Source organism: Scyliorhinus canicula, chromosome 6 (assembly GCF_902713615.1).
Source record: "Scyliorhinus canicula chromosome 6, sScyCan1.1, whole genome shotgun sequence".
NCBI classification, from domain to species: domain Eukaryota; kingdom Metazoa; phylum Chordata; class Chondrichthyes; order Carcharhiniformes; family Scyliorhinidae; genus Scyliorhinus; species Scyliorhinus canicula.
In genome coordinates, this window is record NC_052151.1 from 164,828,734 (window position 1) to 164,840,869 (window position 12,136).

A 12,136-nucleotide genomic window follows, 5' to 3' on the forward strand; every position below is an offset into this window, starting at 1 on the left:
GGTTTCCCGACGGCATGGGGTGGCTTCAATGGAAAATTCCATTGATAAGCAGCAGGAGTAGAGAATCCGGCCGCCGGCGGACGGCGCGCTGCCGAGCACCACACGGCTGGGGAACCAGAGGATCCAGCCCTATCACCGGAAGATTAAAGGCAAAGCTAGATTTGTTTATCTTGATACTGAAGGTTATTCGAACATGGAGTGTTTTGTGACTGTTGAAGCAGAGTTGATGAGATCATTTGGACTGGAATTGGATTGTATTTGAAGAGGAAGAATGAATGATGGTTCGCGGAATTGGGATGAGAGTGGGCAGCACTTGAGAGTAGTAGCTTTAATGAGCTAGTACTGACAAGCATGATGGCCTGAATGATCTCCCTCAAAGTTATAATTGTCCTGATTCTCTCACTTTTGCAATCTGACTGTATTTATTTCGCCAGGTGGATGCCGTGGAGACAGCAACAGACTCAGATACAGACAGCAGAGGCCTGCGGGAGTACCACTCAGTGGGAGTGCAGGTTGAAGATGAAAAACGGTAATTCAAGCAAGAAATGAGCGTTTCTGCAAATTAAGCAATCTAGTTTTTATTTAAACAAACAACATGCTAAACACCTGGGGGGAAAAACTCAGTTGCTAAAGAGGATTAGGAAGGAAACGTAAATGGGAATGAGTTCATTCTCAGATGTCTGCCATTACAGCATTAATACAGCCTCATGCTGATTGGGAAAGATAATCAATTAAGAAGTTATGGTCAGTGCTTTTTTTTTACCAGAGGTTATTTGCAGTATTGAGTCAAATTCAACTACATCACCGAAGCAGATGTGAAAATGAAATGAAAATCACTTATTGTCACAAGTAGGCTTCAATGAAGTTACTGTGAAAAGCCCCTAGTCGCCACATTCTGATGCCTGTCCGGGGAGGCTGGTACGGGAATTGAACTGTGCTGCTGGCCTGCCTTGGTCTGCTTTCAAAGCCAGTGATTTAGCCCTGTGCTAAACCAGCCTGTGTACACTCGCGACGAATGGAAGTAATAGAGGCAAAGGAAGGGCCACTGGCTGAACCGGACTGTTCAGAACCTAGCCATCCTATTTGCCTCCAAGCTAACCCTATGTCCACTCCATCACCAAAACGGACTACTTTCACCTCTGTACCTATTTCCACTCCTACCTCAGCTGAATCCCTCATCTGTACCTTTGTCACTCTAGACCCAGCTATTTAAATGCTTTGCTGGCCAGCATGCCACCTTGCACCCTTCATAAACTTGAGATCATTCAAAATTCTGTCTGTATCTTGACTTGCATCAGCACCATCTGTCGTTTGTTCACAGATTTACATGTGGTTGCTGGTGCAGCATCGCCTTAATTTTAAAATTCTCTTCCTTGCTGCAGTTCTGTCTGTGGCCACCCACTTCCTTTCTCTGGGTGGAATCTTACCAGCATTTGGCCAAATGTCAGGCTCAGACTGAAACCTGGCCTGTAACTCGCCAGTTGCACAAGCAGATTCTCTCTCCAGATATTGAGCCCCTTTAAAAAAAAATGAGTGGGTGTGGTTTCCCGTAACAGCCTCTCCGAACAGGCGCCGGAATGTGGTGACTAGGGGCTTTTCACAGTAACTTCATTTGAAGCCTACTCGTGACAATAAGCGATTTTCATTTCATTTTTCATTATGTCATCAGCCTGGTGAGGCTGGTCCTAATAGAGCAGGCAACTAGCTCCACAGGGATCGGGGCGCCATCTTTAAAGGGCGCCTGGGTCAGCACTGAGATCTAACAGCCATCAGCCCACAACACAAAGGTATTGGGGGCTCTGCATCCCTCTCCCCCTGACATAAGGGGCCTCACGGTAGCATGGTGGTTAGCATCAATGCTTCACAGCTCCAGGGTCCCAGGTTCGATTCCCGGCTGGGTCACTGTCTGTGTGGAGTCTGCACGTCCTCCCCGTGTGTGCGTGGGTTTCCTCCGGGTGCTCCGGTTTCCTCCCACAGTCCAAAGATGTGCGGGTTAGGTGGATTGGCCATGCTAAATTGCCCGTAGTGTAAGGTTAAGGGGGGGATTGTTGGGTTACGGGTATACGGGTTACGTGGGTTTAAGTAGGGTGATCATTGCTCGGCACAACATCGAGGGCCGAAGGGCCTGTTCTGTGCTGTACTGTTCTATGTTCTATTCCCGGCCCCATTCCATCCCTCCCTTCTGACAATCATCGCCGTTCTTCCCCTTCCAAACCCCGTCCCGAACCCCCCCCCCTCTCGCATAGTGCAAACCTATGCCAGGAGCCAGGTTACTGCCTGGGTTATGTGCCTTTCCCACATAGGGGATGTGCCTACCTCTGCACCCCTTGAGAGAGAGCCTCGACTGATTCTCATTTGGCCAAACCTGTTGTGAACTTTGCCAAAGTAACATCACTTCGACGCAGTATGAATATTTCATGACAGGGGAATCATGTGGGGGGGGTCCATTAATAATATTTAAATACACTAACTTCTATCCAAACCTCATGACATCGGTGATGAGGTGCAGGGAAAATTGGGAAACGCAGTTTCTCCGGACTGAATCACTTTTCATGATTCCCTTCAGATTTTCCGCCAGCGGTGCTGATCCCGTGCGGTTAAGCTCCGATGGTAACTCTATAATAAGAACTGGGAAGCAAGTCTTGACTTCTTTGACTCCAAGTTTATTGTGTTCAATTGTCATTTTCCCAATAACACAACAGTGCTGCCTGTGGCCCCTTTATATATTGGGGCAGTCTATTAAACAATAAGCGATGCTCCTCGGTGGGCGGCACATTGGCACAGTGGTTAGCACTACTGCCTCACAGCTCCAGGGCCCTGGTTTCAATTCTGACCTCGGACAACTGTCTGTGTGAAGTTTGCACTTTTTCCAGTTTTCGCGTGAGTTTCCTCCCGGGTGCTCCGGTTTCCTCCCACAGTCCAAAGATGTGCAGGTTAGGTGGATTGGCCATGCTAAATTGACCCTGAGTGTCCAAATGGTTAGGTAGGGTTACAGGGATAGGGTGGAGGCATGGGCTTAAGTAGGGTGCTCTTTCCAGGAGCCGGTGCCGACCCAATGGGCTGAATGGCCTCCTTCTGCACTGTAAATTTTATGATTCTATATATGATTCAATTAAACAATTAAAACCCCAATTCCAATTGAAATGCAAGGAAACATTAATTCTTTACCAACATGTACATGGCTAGTGCGTACTCAAAACATCACCTCCGCAACCTCCTCCAGCCCTAGAACCCTTCTACTTCTTTGCACTTTTCCAGTGCATATGCAGCTTTAAGCATATCTTCTATTGTAATTGCTCCATCACTAGAAGCATTAAATGCATTAAAATCTATCCAAATTGGCTTTACGTCGTGATGTCGCCAGTGAGGGGCAGGGAAATTTGGGAAACGTGGGGCTGGATTCTCCGCTTTCGGTATTCTCCGTTATGACGGCAGCTGACCCACGCCCGGGGATTTCCTGACAGAGTGGGTTGCCCACAATGGGAAACTCCTGGCAGGACGAAGAATCCCGTCCGTGATCTTTTTGGAGAGAATCACATTTCCCAAATCTCTCCAGATTTTCCGCCCCGTCACCAATCCCATGCTGTTCAACTCCCTTGGGTAACTCTATAATAAGAACTAAGCACTGAGTCCCGACTTCTTTGGCTGCCTCTGTCCTACGTTCTGGAATTCCCTCCCAAACAATCTCCACCATTTTGGTTTTCTTTCCTCCTTTAAATTGCTCCTTTAAAACTACCTGTTTGGTCAAGCTTTTGATCACCTTTCCGAATAACTCTTTATGTAGCCTAGTTTCAAATCTTGTTTGTGTATATGACGCGCCTTGGCACATTTTACAACCTTAAGGGTGCCATATAAATGCACATTGATGTTGTTTAAAAAATAATCTCCATTATGTTTTTGAAACGATCTTTACTGATGGAAAGTTTTCTTTAAACATTTAATGGATAACATAATTGACTCAAGACACCACTATATAATTCCCCTAAGGACACCGAGACGCTGTTTAGATAAATTGATAAATTAACATCAAAACATTGTTAACGCTAAGAAAAACCTTCACTATTCTATGAGTAGGGATTAATATGGAATCCATCACACTTGTGTTAAAGCAGCAACATTTGAATAATTTATGTGAGGAATTAGTTATTTTGTTTATCAGCTGGTAGCACTAAAGCAATTCAGAATAAAATATGAAAACTAGTTCACTCCCATGTTGACAACACGGGAAGTAAAATAAATGCAGTACATCTGTAATGTTAGGTATTATTCAAAACAACAATGAAACCTGAAACCGAGGATACTTTAACCCATTGAGGACTGAGAAACTCTTCCAGGCATTTCAAAATGCAAAGTTTATTTCTCATTCAGCAGGCTAGTTGATTCTAATAATATCGCAATATATGCAGAATTCTCATGTTGAGCATTAAAAGTGAAATGAAGAAATGGCACAAAAGTAAAAGATAAGGGATGGATTCTCCATTGAGTGATGCTGCCATCGGGATTCCTGGCTGAGCAGAGAATGGAGTGCCCGCGAAAAATGGGTTTGGTGCTGTAGCGATGCTCCCATCTTGCGCTGGTGGCCTCCGCATGCTACCTACCAGCATTTGATTATCGGACTGGAGGACCGATCCCCCACCCATGCACTGACTCCCCCCAGCAGCAAATCCACCTGGCAGGCATTGGTGCAAGTTTGCCCAAGCATGCCCTGTCCCTGAGGTGGATCAATGTTCCAGTGCATAACTGAGGTGCTCCCAAAGTCTATCGGAAGGACTCCCTCTCCCCAAAACAGGAATCCTGCACCCCCCCTCCCTCCCACCCTGCTGGTACGTAGGGACAATCCTTTCCCCCCCTCTCTGACGCTTGTAACAAGTGCTGCTTTAAACTCTTTTGACTCTGGCAGAAGATGTTGTGGAAGGATATGGGAAAATGTAATAATCTTTCATTGTACTGCCTGCACTGCTCTTCAGCTTTCAGGCAGGGGTGACGATGGGGAGGACTGATGGGGTGACTGATGGGGAACAGTGATGGGTGTCTGATGATCTCTGAAGAGGGGGTCTGAGGGGGTTGGTGGAATTTCCGGTCACCCTCATGCGTGTGTGCTGTGGGAGGGGCTGGTGGCCTGCCGCCAGACCTTAGGAGCAGGTCACCCGGTCAAAATGGCATTCCGATACCAGAATTCTGACGGAATCCGGGAGCTCTCCACCATGCATATATTTGCATGGTTAAGGAGAGAGGTTGCACCTGGGCCCCTGTCTCAGCGCCAGCAGAATTCATCCCGATTCTCTGCTGGCGAGAGCACCTCGTCTCCAGAAATGAGGTTCCAGGCCAAGGTTTCATCTTATGATCTGCAAAATGTCGGGCTGGCTTTTCAAAGCAAGGTCGGGAACCCACTAACCGTATGAATTCCTGGGCCGATGTCGCGATGCAGGGGGGGGATTTTTCGGGCCCATTCGCTGTGAGTGCAAATTCCACTATGGCCGCTAACTCTTGCGAGAGGGCCAGAATGGGATTAGCACCAGGGCGATCTCAGATAAGATTCTTCCCACCCCTTGTCGCCGATATAATCAGGTTTTGGTCCAGCAAAGGCATGCACCTGATTACCATCCATTTCAAATCATTAAAATATGCCATATCATCCGGGGATGCTACATGGTTTACCCAATAACCCCCCCCACACCTTCACACCGGCTGGAATCTCTACTGCTCCTCAGCAATCGGAATGACCACAACTGGAGAGTGGAGGCCAGTGTATGGGCCCCTGAGTTGCCAGGGACACAGGCTGGCACCCTGGCAGTGCCGATCTGGCATTGCCACCCCAGGAGTTCCAGGTTGGTGTTTCCAGGGTGCGGGGGTCGGGGTCAGCGGGGGTCAATGTTACACAAAAGTTACAACTTCGGCCGGACAGTGCTAGTTGACCCATCAAAATGAAACCCCTCAAAGCAAAATGAACTTTCCGATGTGGCTGCAAAAGAACCCAATAGCTGGCACTGACTGACTCTTCGGGTTCGCTGAAATAAAGATTAAAAATCACACTTCCCCACGATACAGGTCCCATAACCAGCTCCTTCGGAAGCAGGGAGGACAGTTAATTGGAGGTGAGTGTGTTTCCCATTCCTTCCCCTCCGTCAGCACTTTGAAAATTCCAAACTGTCCCAGAGACATCAGGATCCTGAGATGATAGGTGGAGTTTTATGGGGCCGTAAAAGGCAGTGAGCATTGAACTTGGTCGGACAGGAAAAACCCACTGCCGTAAAATTCCGCCCAACATCCCAGACCACGATTTGAAAATCACACCCTAATTGTAATGAGGTGCAGAATTCTAACTTAAAGACTATGAGTTTCAGATCTAGTGGACTATTTATACCATATCAGATGCCAGAAGAATAAAATCATTTCCTCTGTTTATTTAGTCGCTTATACATTCATTCTGTTTTCCAGACGTGGGCGATTTAAGCGTTCAAACAGTGTGACGGCCAGTGTGCAGGCTGACCTAGAACTAGAAGGATTTCCAAGTCCAGTTGCCACTGAGGACAAGGCACTTCAGTTTGGTTCCTCATTCCAACGCCACTCTGAGCCCAGCACCCCTACCCAATATACTGCACTCAGAACTGTGCGCACCCAGGGTCCGCTGGGCTACAGAGAGGATTATCGAACGCCCATTGATACATCCAATTTCCCACCACCTGATCCATGGCTGGAATCTACCCATCAAACTGTGGAAGCTGGCCGAATGTCCCCTTGTCGACGGGATGGGCAATGGTTCATGAAGTTGCTGCATGCAGAAACAAAGAGGATGGAAGGATGGTGTAAGCAGATGGAGAGAGAAGCAGAGGAGAATGACCTGTCGGAAGAAAGTAAGAATACCAGCTTTTGTTTTCTTCTGCAGAATCTGTGTAACCTTCCATGAAACGTGCCTCAAATTGGATCAGGACATGCATTTAAATATTGTGCAGTTCTAGTACATTGAAGATGAATAGGGAAATAAGATAGAGAAAATTGGAAGTAGTACAACTTAAAAACACTATTATATATAAAAGTCACCATATTCCCTTGATTTTAGCACTGTGATATGCTCAAGAATCCAATTGATCAACCACACTCTTTGCAATTCCCTGACTAGCTCAGACCCTTCCAAGAGAGTGGAGGCCAGTTTAATCTAATACTGCAAACTTGAGAGATTCAATCATAAACCAGGTAAAACCAATACTCACCGCCTTTCAACCCTGTGACAGAATTCCTAATTCAAAAGATTATTGGAGACTATGTATTAGTGCGTCTCTGCAGTGGACTGAATTTTATCCTTTCTGATCTGGTGACTTTACTATTTTAGTCTCAATAACTTGTTTAACACTTAACCCATTTGAATATTTATCTCTAACAATGACTACTTGATTTACTCTCACTGCTTTCATCTTCCTCTGTAAACACCAAGACTAAATAATTTTGAAGCTTCTCTGCTGTTCCTTCACTATCAAATTCTAGTTGCTCCCTTCATTCCTCATTTTATAAAATCTTAAAGATTCCTAATGTCTTTTTGCTTTCTTTTTGTATGTTGTATTATTTAATGATATTTTTAAAATCCATTGTAACTGTATTCTCTCTCAATTTACAAACAGATCTCTGAGCTTTGACACATTCATCCTAGTTCCAGATTTAATCTGCATTTTATCCATTTTGTGTTTAAATTATTTTCACTGGTTCACTGTTCATCTTCTAAGCAATTAAATTAGGCTATAGGTTCCTTACTTCATGCAAATACTTTAAAGTCATTCAAACAAAATCTCTTTACATTAAGCTAAAGAAAAGCAAGGAATTAGGCACACTACAGAGTGTATGTGCAGATCATGGACCAGTGGTGAGAGATATTGGGCGCAATTTAACAGTCATGTTGCGCCTGACGAGGATCCGTGCGGGCAGATAGAACATGGGAGAGGCCCATATCGGGAACCGCACTGGGCGTCAAGCAGTTTGCAATCTACCCGGCACACCCCTGTTGGCAGGATCTGTATCCAGCCTAGAAGCGGCGCAAAGCTAATTGAGGCCTGTTAAGGGCAATCTCCAGCTCATTGGCAAGCTGGAAGCCCAATCTAACCTTGGTCTAACTGGCTCCCCAGCGAGAGGTCACGTGGGTGCCAATTAGTACTGGTGCATACAAACCTGGGCCGGGCATCACAGCACATGGGGGATCTCCCAGGCCATTGAAGACTCATGGGCGTTCAGGAATAGGGCAGGGTGGCAGCCTAGCCCCCCCTTTGGCACCTGGGCATCTTGGCACTGCCAATGTGCCTGGATGGCACTGCCATAGTGCCTGGGCCTGCCCATGAAAGGAAGGATGAGGGGGATATGATGGGTGAAGGGGATGAAGGGTGGGTGTGTGGGAGCCTTTGGACGATTGGGGGTGGTTCCCGGAAGGGGTTGATCGAAAGGGGGTGTGGGAAGGCCTGAAAAGGGGGGACCCTCAGAAACCCCATCATGGGGTGTCCTCACTTGCGGGAGGGGGTGTTGTGGGTGGTGTGGGGTAATGTTCATGTGTGTGGGAGGTGACATTAACCCTTGGGTGGGGGTGCGGGTGGCCCTCAAGCTCACTTAGAGATCAGGGCACCCTTTTAAAATGTTGGCCCGATCTCTGATGTGCCAGTCTGGACAGAGAGTTCATCTCCCCAGTGATGAAGATTCTTGTAAGGGTGCTAATTAATGGCAATGTTGCACTTAAGCGAGAGTGCAACAAAGCCGTTAGATCGCGGGAGAGGCCGAAAACGAGAACTGTGCAGGGTGCCGATCGGTTTGCGATCTAACCGGCCCACTCCCCTTTGTGAAATCATGAACCAACCTTAGCGTGGCGACATTCCAATAATCACCATTTAAGGCTAATCTCCACATAACGGGAGCGTCTACCTATCTAATGGCCTCCCCAGCAAGTAGTCACACGGGCGCAATTAGCACACCTTTGTAAAAACATGAGGCCGACAGAAGGGCTGCTGTGCAGGTTTGAGGATGTCAGTATCTATCTTCACTCCCAGGCAATGAGCTCAGGGGCACTGGGGTAGCCGCCCCGGTGCTCGAGGGGGGGGGGGGGGGGGGGGGGGGCACGGGTGAGCCCGCAGGAGGCCGCTATCAGTTGAGGTGTACCATAATTTTGAGCTTTAAAAGACGATGATATCAGCAGCTGAAGTATTGTGTGCCATATCACACAAGGGAATTAAAGCATTGTCATGCACCAGGAATGAGAACTTGGTGTTACGAAGAGACACTTGTGAGGTTAGACCATTTTTTTCACTGGAACTGAATTGATGCCCTCACTGAAGTCCAAAGATAATGAAAGGTTAGGATAAGTTCAGTTATATTGGGCTGTTCCCATTAATCGGGGAGACACTAACAGATGGTACAAATTTATGTTGATCATGAAAAGATTTCGAGGGAAGGTTGGAAGAAAATCTTTATATTGTGACTGTCATAATCCCCATAGAGACCGATAAATTTAAAAAGGGTTATGAGCTGGATTTCTCTGGCCATTGGGATTCTGTTTTCCCGCTGGCAGCGCATCACCCGCCCGCGGGCTTCCCGGCGATATGGATGGCTTCAATGGAAAATCCCATTGACAAGGGGAAGAGAGAATCCCACGGCCAGGAAACAGCGAGCTGCTGAGAAACACATGGCTGGGGACCGGAGAGTCCTAGGTAGCACAGTGGGTAGCACTGTTGCTTCACAGCACCAGGGTCCCAGGTTCAATACCCGGCTTGGGTCACTGTCTGTATGGAGTCTGCACGTTCCCCCTGTTTCTGTGTGGGTTTCCTCTGAGTGCTCCACTTTCCTCCTACAAATCCCAAATGACATGCTGTTAGGTGAATTGGACATTCTGAATTCTCTCTGTGTGTACCCGAACAGGTGTCAGAGCGTGACGACTAGGGGATTTTCACAGTAACTTCATTGCAGTGTTAATGTAAGCCTGCTTGTGACAATAATTATTATGATGTTCCCATGACCAACTCAAAACTTCAACAAGATTTCATGTTATATTTTTCCTGTAACAAATTAAAATCAACAATGATTAAACATTACTTTGTAGGCAACTAATACACTAAATTACGGAAAAGTTATTAGCTATTAACTTCCTAATACAACAAAAAAGAAAGACGTTTATTCAGAACACCACACCCTCAACAGAAATGTAGTAAGTAAAACTCCTCCTGGTTTAACAAGATCTCTTTTCCCTGCCCCACCGGGTGAATCTTCCAGTGTCCTTTCAAACAAATTCCTCTGCACGCCATCTTCTGAGCGTACTCAAGTGGACTTCCAGGAGTAAGGTACCATCTGGGGATTCCGTGCTCTTTAACTCTCCACAAACTTCATTTTGTTGTCCTCACCAGCACTCTGCTTGGTGATTAACTTGAAAACTGTCCTTTTATCCACACCCCTTGGCATTACAGCACCTATTATGGATCTTGTTCCCCAAATCTCCCAGGCTGACTGCCTCTGTATACAGCAAGAACAGTTACCTCCTCTTTTGTGCTACAGTGTTATAACTTGCCCCTTACTTTCAATAAGTTACAACCAGAGTTCCTGTCCCCATAGCAACTAGGTCACATGGGTCTGTCTCCAGGCAGATTTCTTAGGTCATATCCCCTAAACACCATTTTAGTTGATTTAAAGGAGATAATTAAAAGCATGTCCATTGTATTAAGTCCAGTGCTCATAACATGTTCAAGAAGATTGTAATATTGTGTGCTGCAAACTGTTGGTGTTGTGGTGCTCATAAAGCATTTGAAAAGGCAATTGGATAGGTGCTAATGGATATTGGGAGCAAGACGAAGGTTGGAACTAAGCTGGGTAGTTCATATGGCAGATACCAACATAGACCTGATGGCCTGTTGGCCTCTTTCTATCCTGTAATATTCAATTATTCTAAATTCTTGCATTTTATGGTCGCGGTCAGGAATATAGGGTGGGAATTCTGCGGGAATCGGTGGGGCGGGCAACTCTGGAGGGGAGGAGTGGCATGAACCACTCCGGCACCAGGCCGCCCCAAAGGTGCGGCACCGGAGTGGTTTGCGCTGTGCCAGCCGGCAGGAAAGGGGCTTGCTGCCACGCCAACCAGTACCGAAGGGCCTCCGCCGGCAGGCGTGAATTGGCTCATGTGCGGGAGCGCCAACGTGTGCTGGCTTCATCCCAGCGCATGCGCACGGGTTTCATCTCCGCCTGGGCCACTGCCAGCGACCGCCGATCGGCGCGGCGCTATTCACACCCCCGCCAAATCCCTGGTGCTGGAGAATTCGGCAGCCAGAGGGGGCGGGATTCATGCCGCCCCCCGGTGATTCTCCGACACGGCGGGGGGGGTTGGAGAATCCCGCCCATAACATAGGAAAAATTATATTCAATGGGCTATATTCCTTATATTTAAAGCAAAACTTCTATCAAAACTTAAATGGACAATATCAGTCAGTTTAAAGAGATCAATATGTTACAAAGTATGTAGGAAAATGATTTACAATGCGATTGAATTGTTAATGGGATTGAAAAGAAAGTACTATTAATAACTTTAATGCTTTAATAAATTAGAGGGCGGCACAGTAGCACAGTAGCACAGTACTTGCTTCACAGCGCCAGATACCTGGGTTCGATTCCCGGCTTCCTACCACAAGTCCAGAAAGATGTGGGGCGCGATTCTCCACTCCCCACGGCGGGTTGGAGAATCGCGGGTGGGCCGGGCGACTCATTTCACGCCCCCCTGGCGCCCCCCGCAATTCTCCCAGCACCCGCTCGGAAGAATCGGCGCTCGCCATTTTTCACGACGACCGGCGATTCTCCGACCCGGATGGGCCGAGCGGCCTGCCGTTCGCGACCGTTTCACGACAGCGGCAACCACACCTGGTCACTGCCGTCGTGAACATGGGTGGCAAAGGCCCGTTTGAAGCTTGTGGGGGCGGAGAGGGGAGTGAGCACCACGGCAGTGCTCGGGAGGGGACTGGCCCGCGATCAGTGCCCACCGATTGTCGGGCGGCATCTCAAAGCGACGCACTCTTTCCCCTTCGCCGCCCCGCAAGATCAAGCCGCCACGTCTTGCGGGGCAGCGGAGGGGAAGATGGCCACCGCGCATGCGTGGGTTTGAGCCATCAGCCGTCGTGACGTCAGCCGCGCA

At 47.7% G+C, this 12,136-nt stretch overlaps 1 protein-coding gene across 5 annotated transcripts in view; it reads left to right on the forward strand.

Moving 5' to 3' along the window:
- dlgap2a (discs, large (Drosophila) homolog-associated protein 2a) overlaps positions 1 to 12,136 on the forward strand; it is a 1,284,003-nt gene that overhangs the window by 1,251,092 nt on the left and 20,775 nt on the right. For all 5 annotated transcript variants that reach the window (XM_038800403.1, XM_038800402.1, XM_038800404.1 and 2 more), the window contains 2 exons: positions 435 to 529; positions 6,439 to 6,854. In XM_038800403.1, coding sequence (XP_038656331.1) covers positions 435 to 529; positions 6,439 to 6,854 — 511 coding nt within the window. The remainder of the gene's footprint in view (positions 1 to 434; positions 530 to 6,438; positions 6,855 to 12,136) is intronic.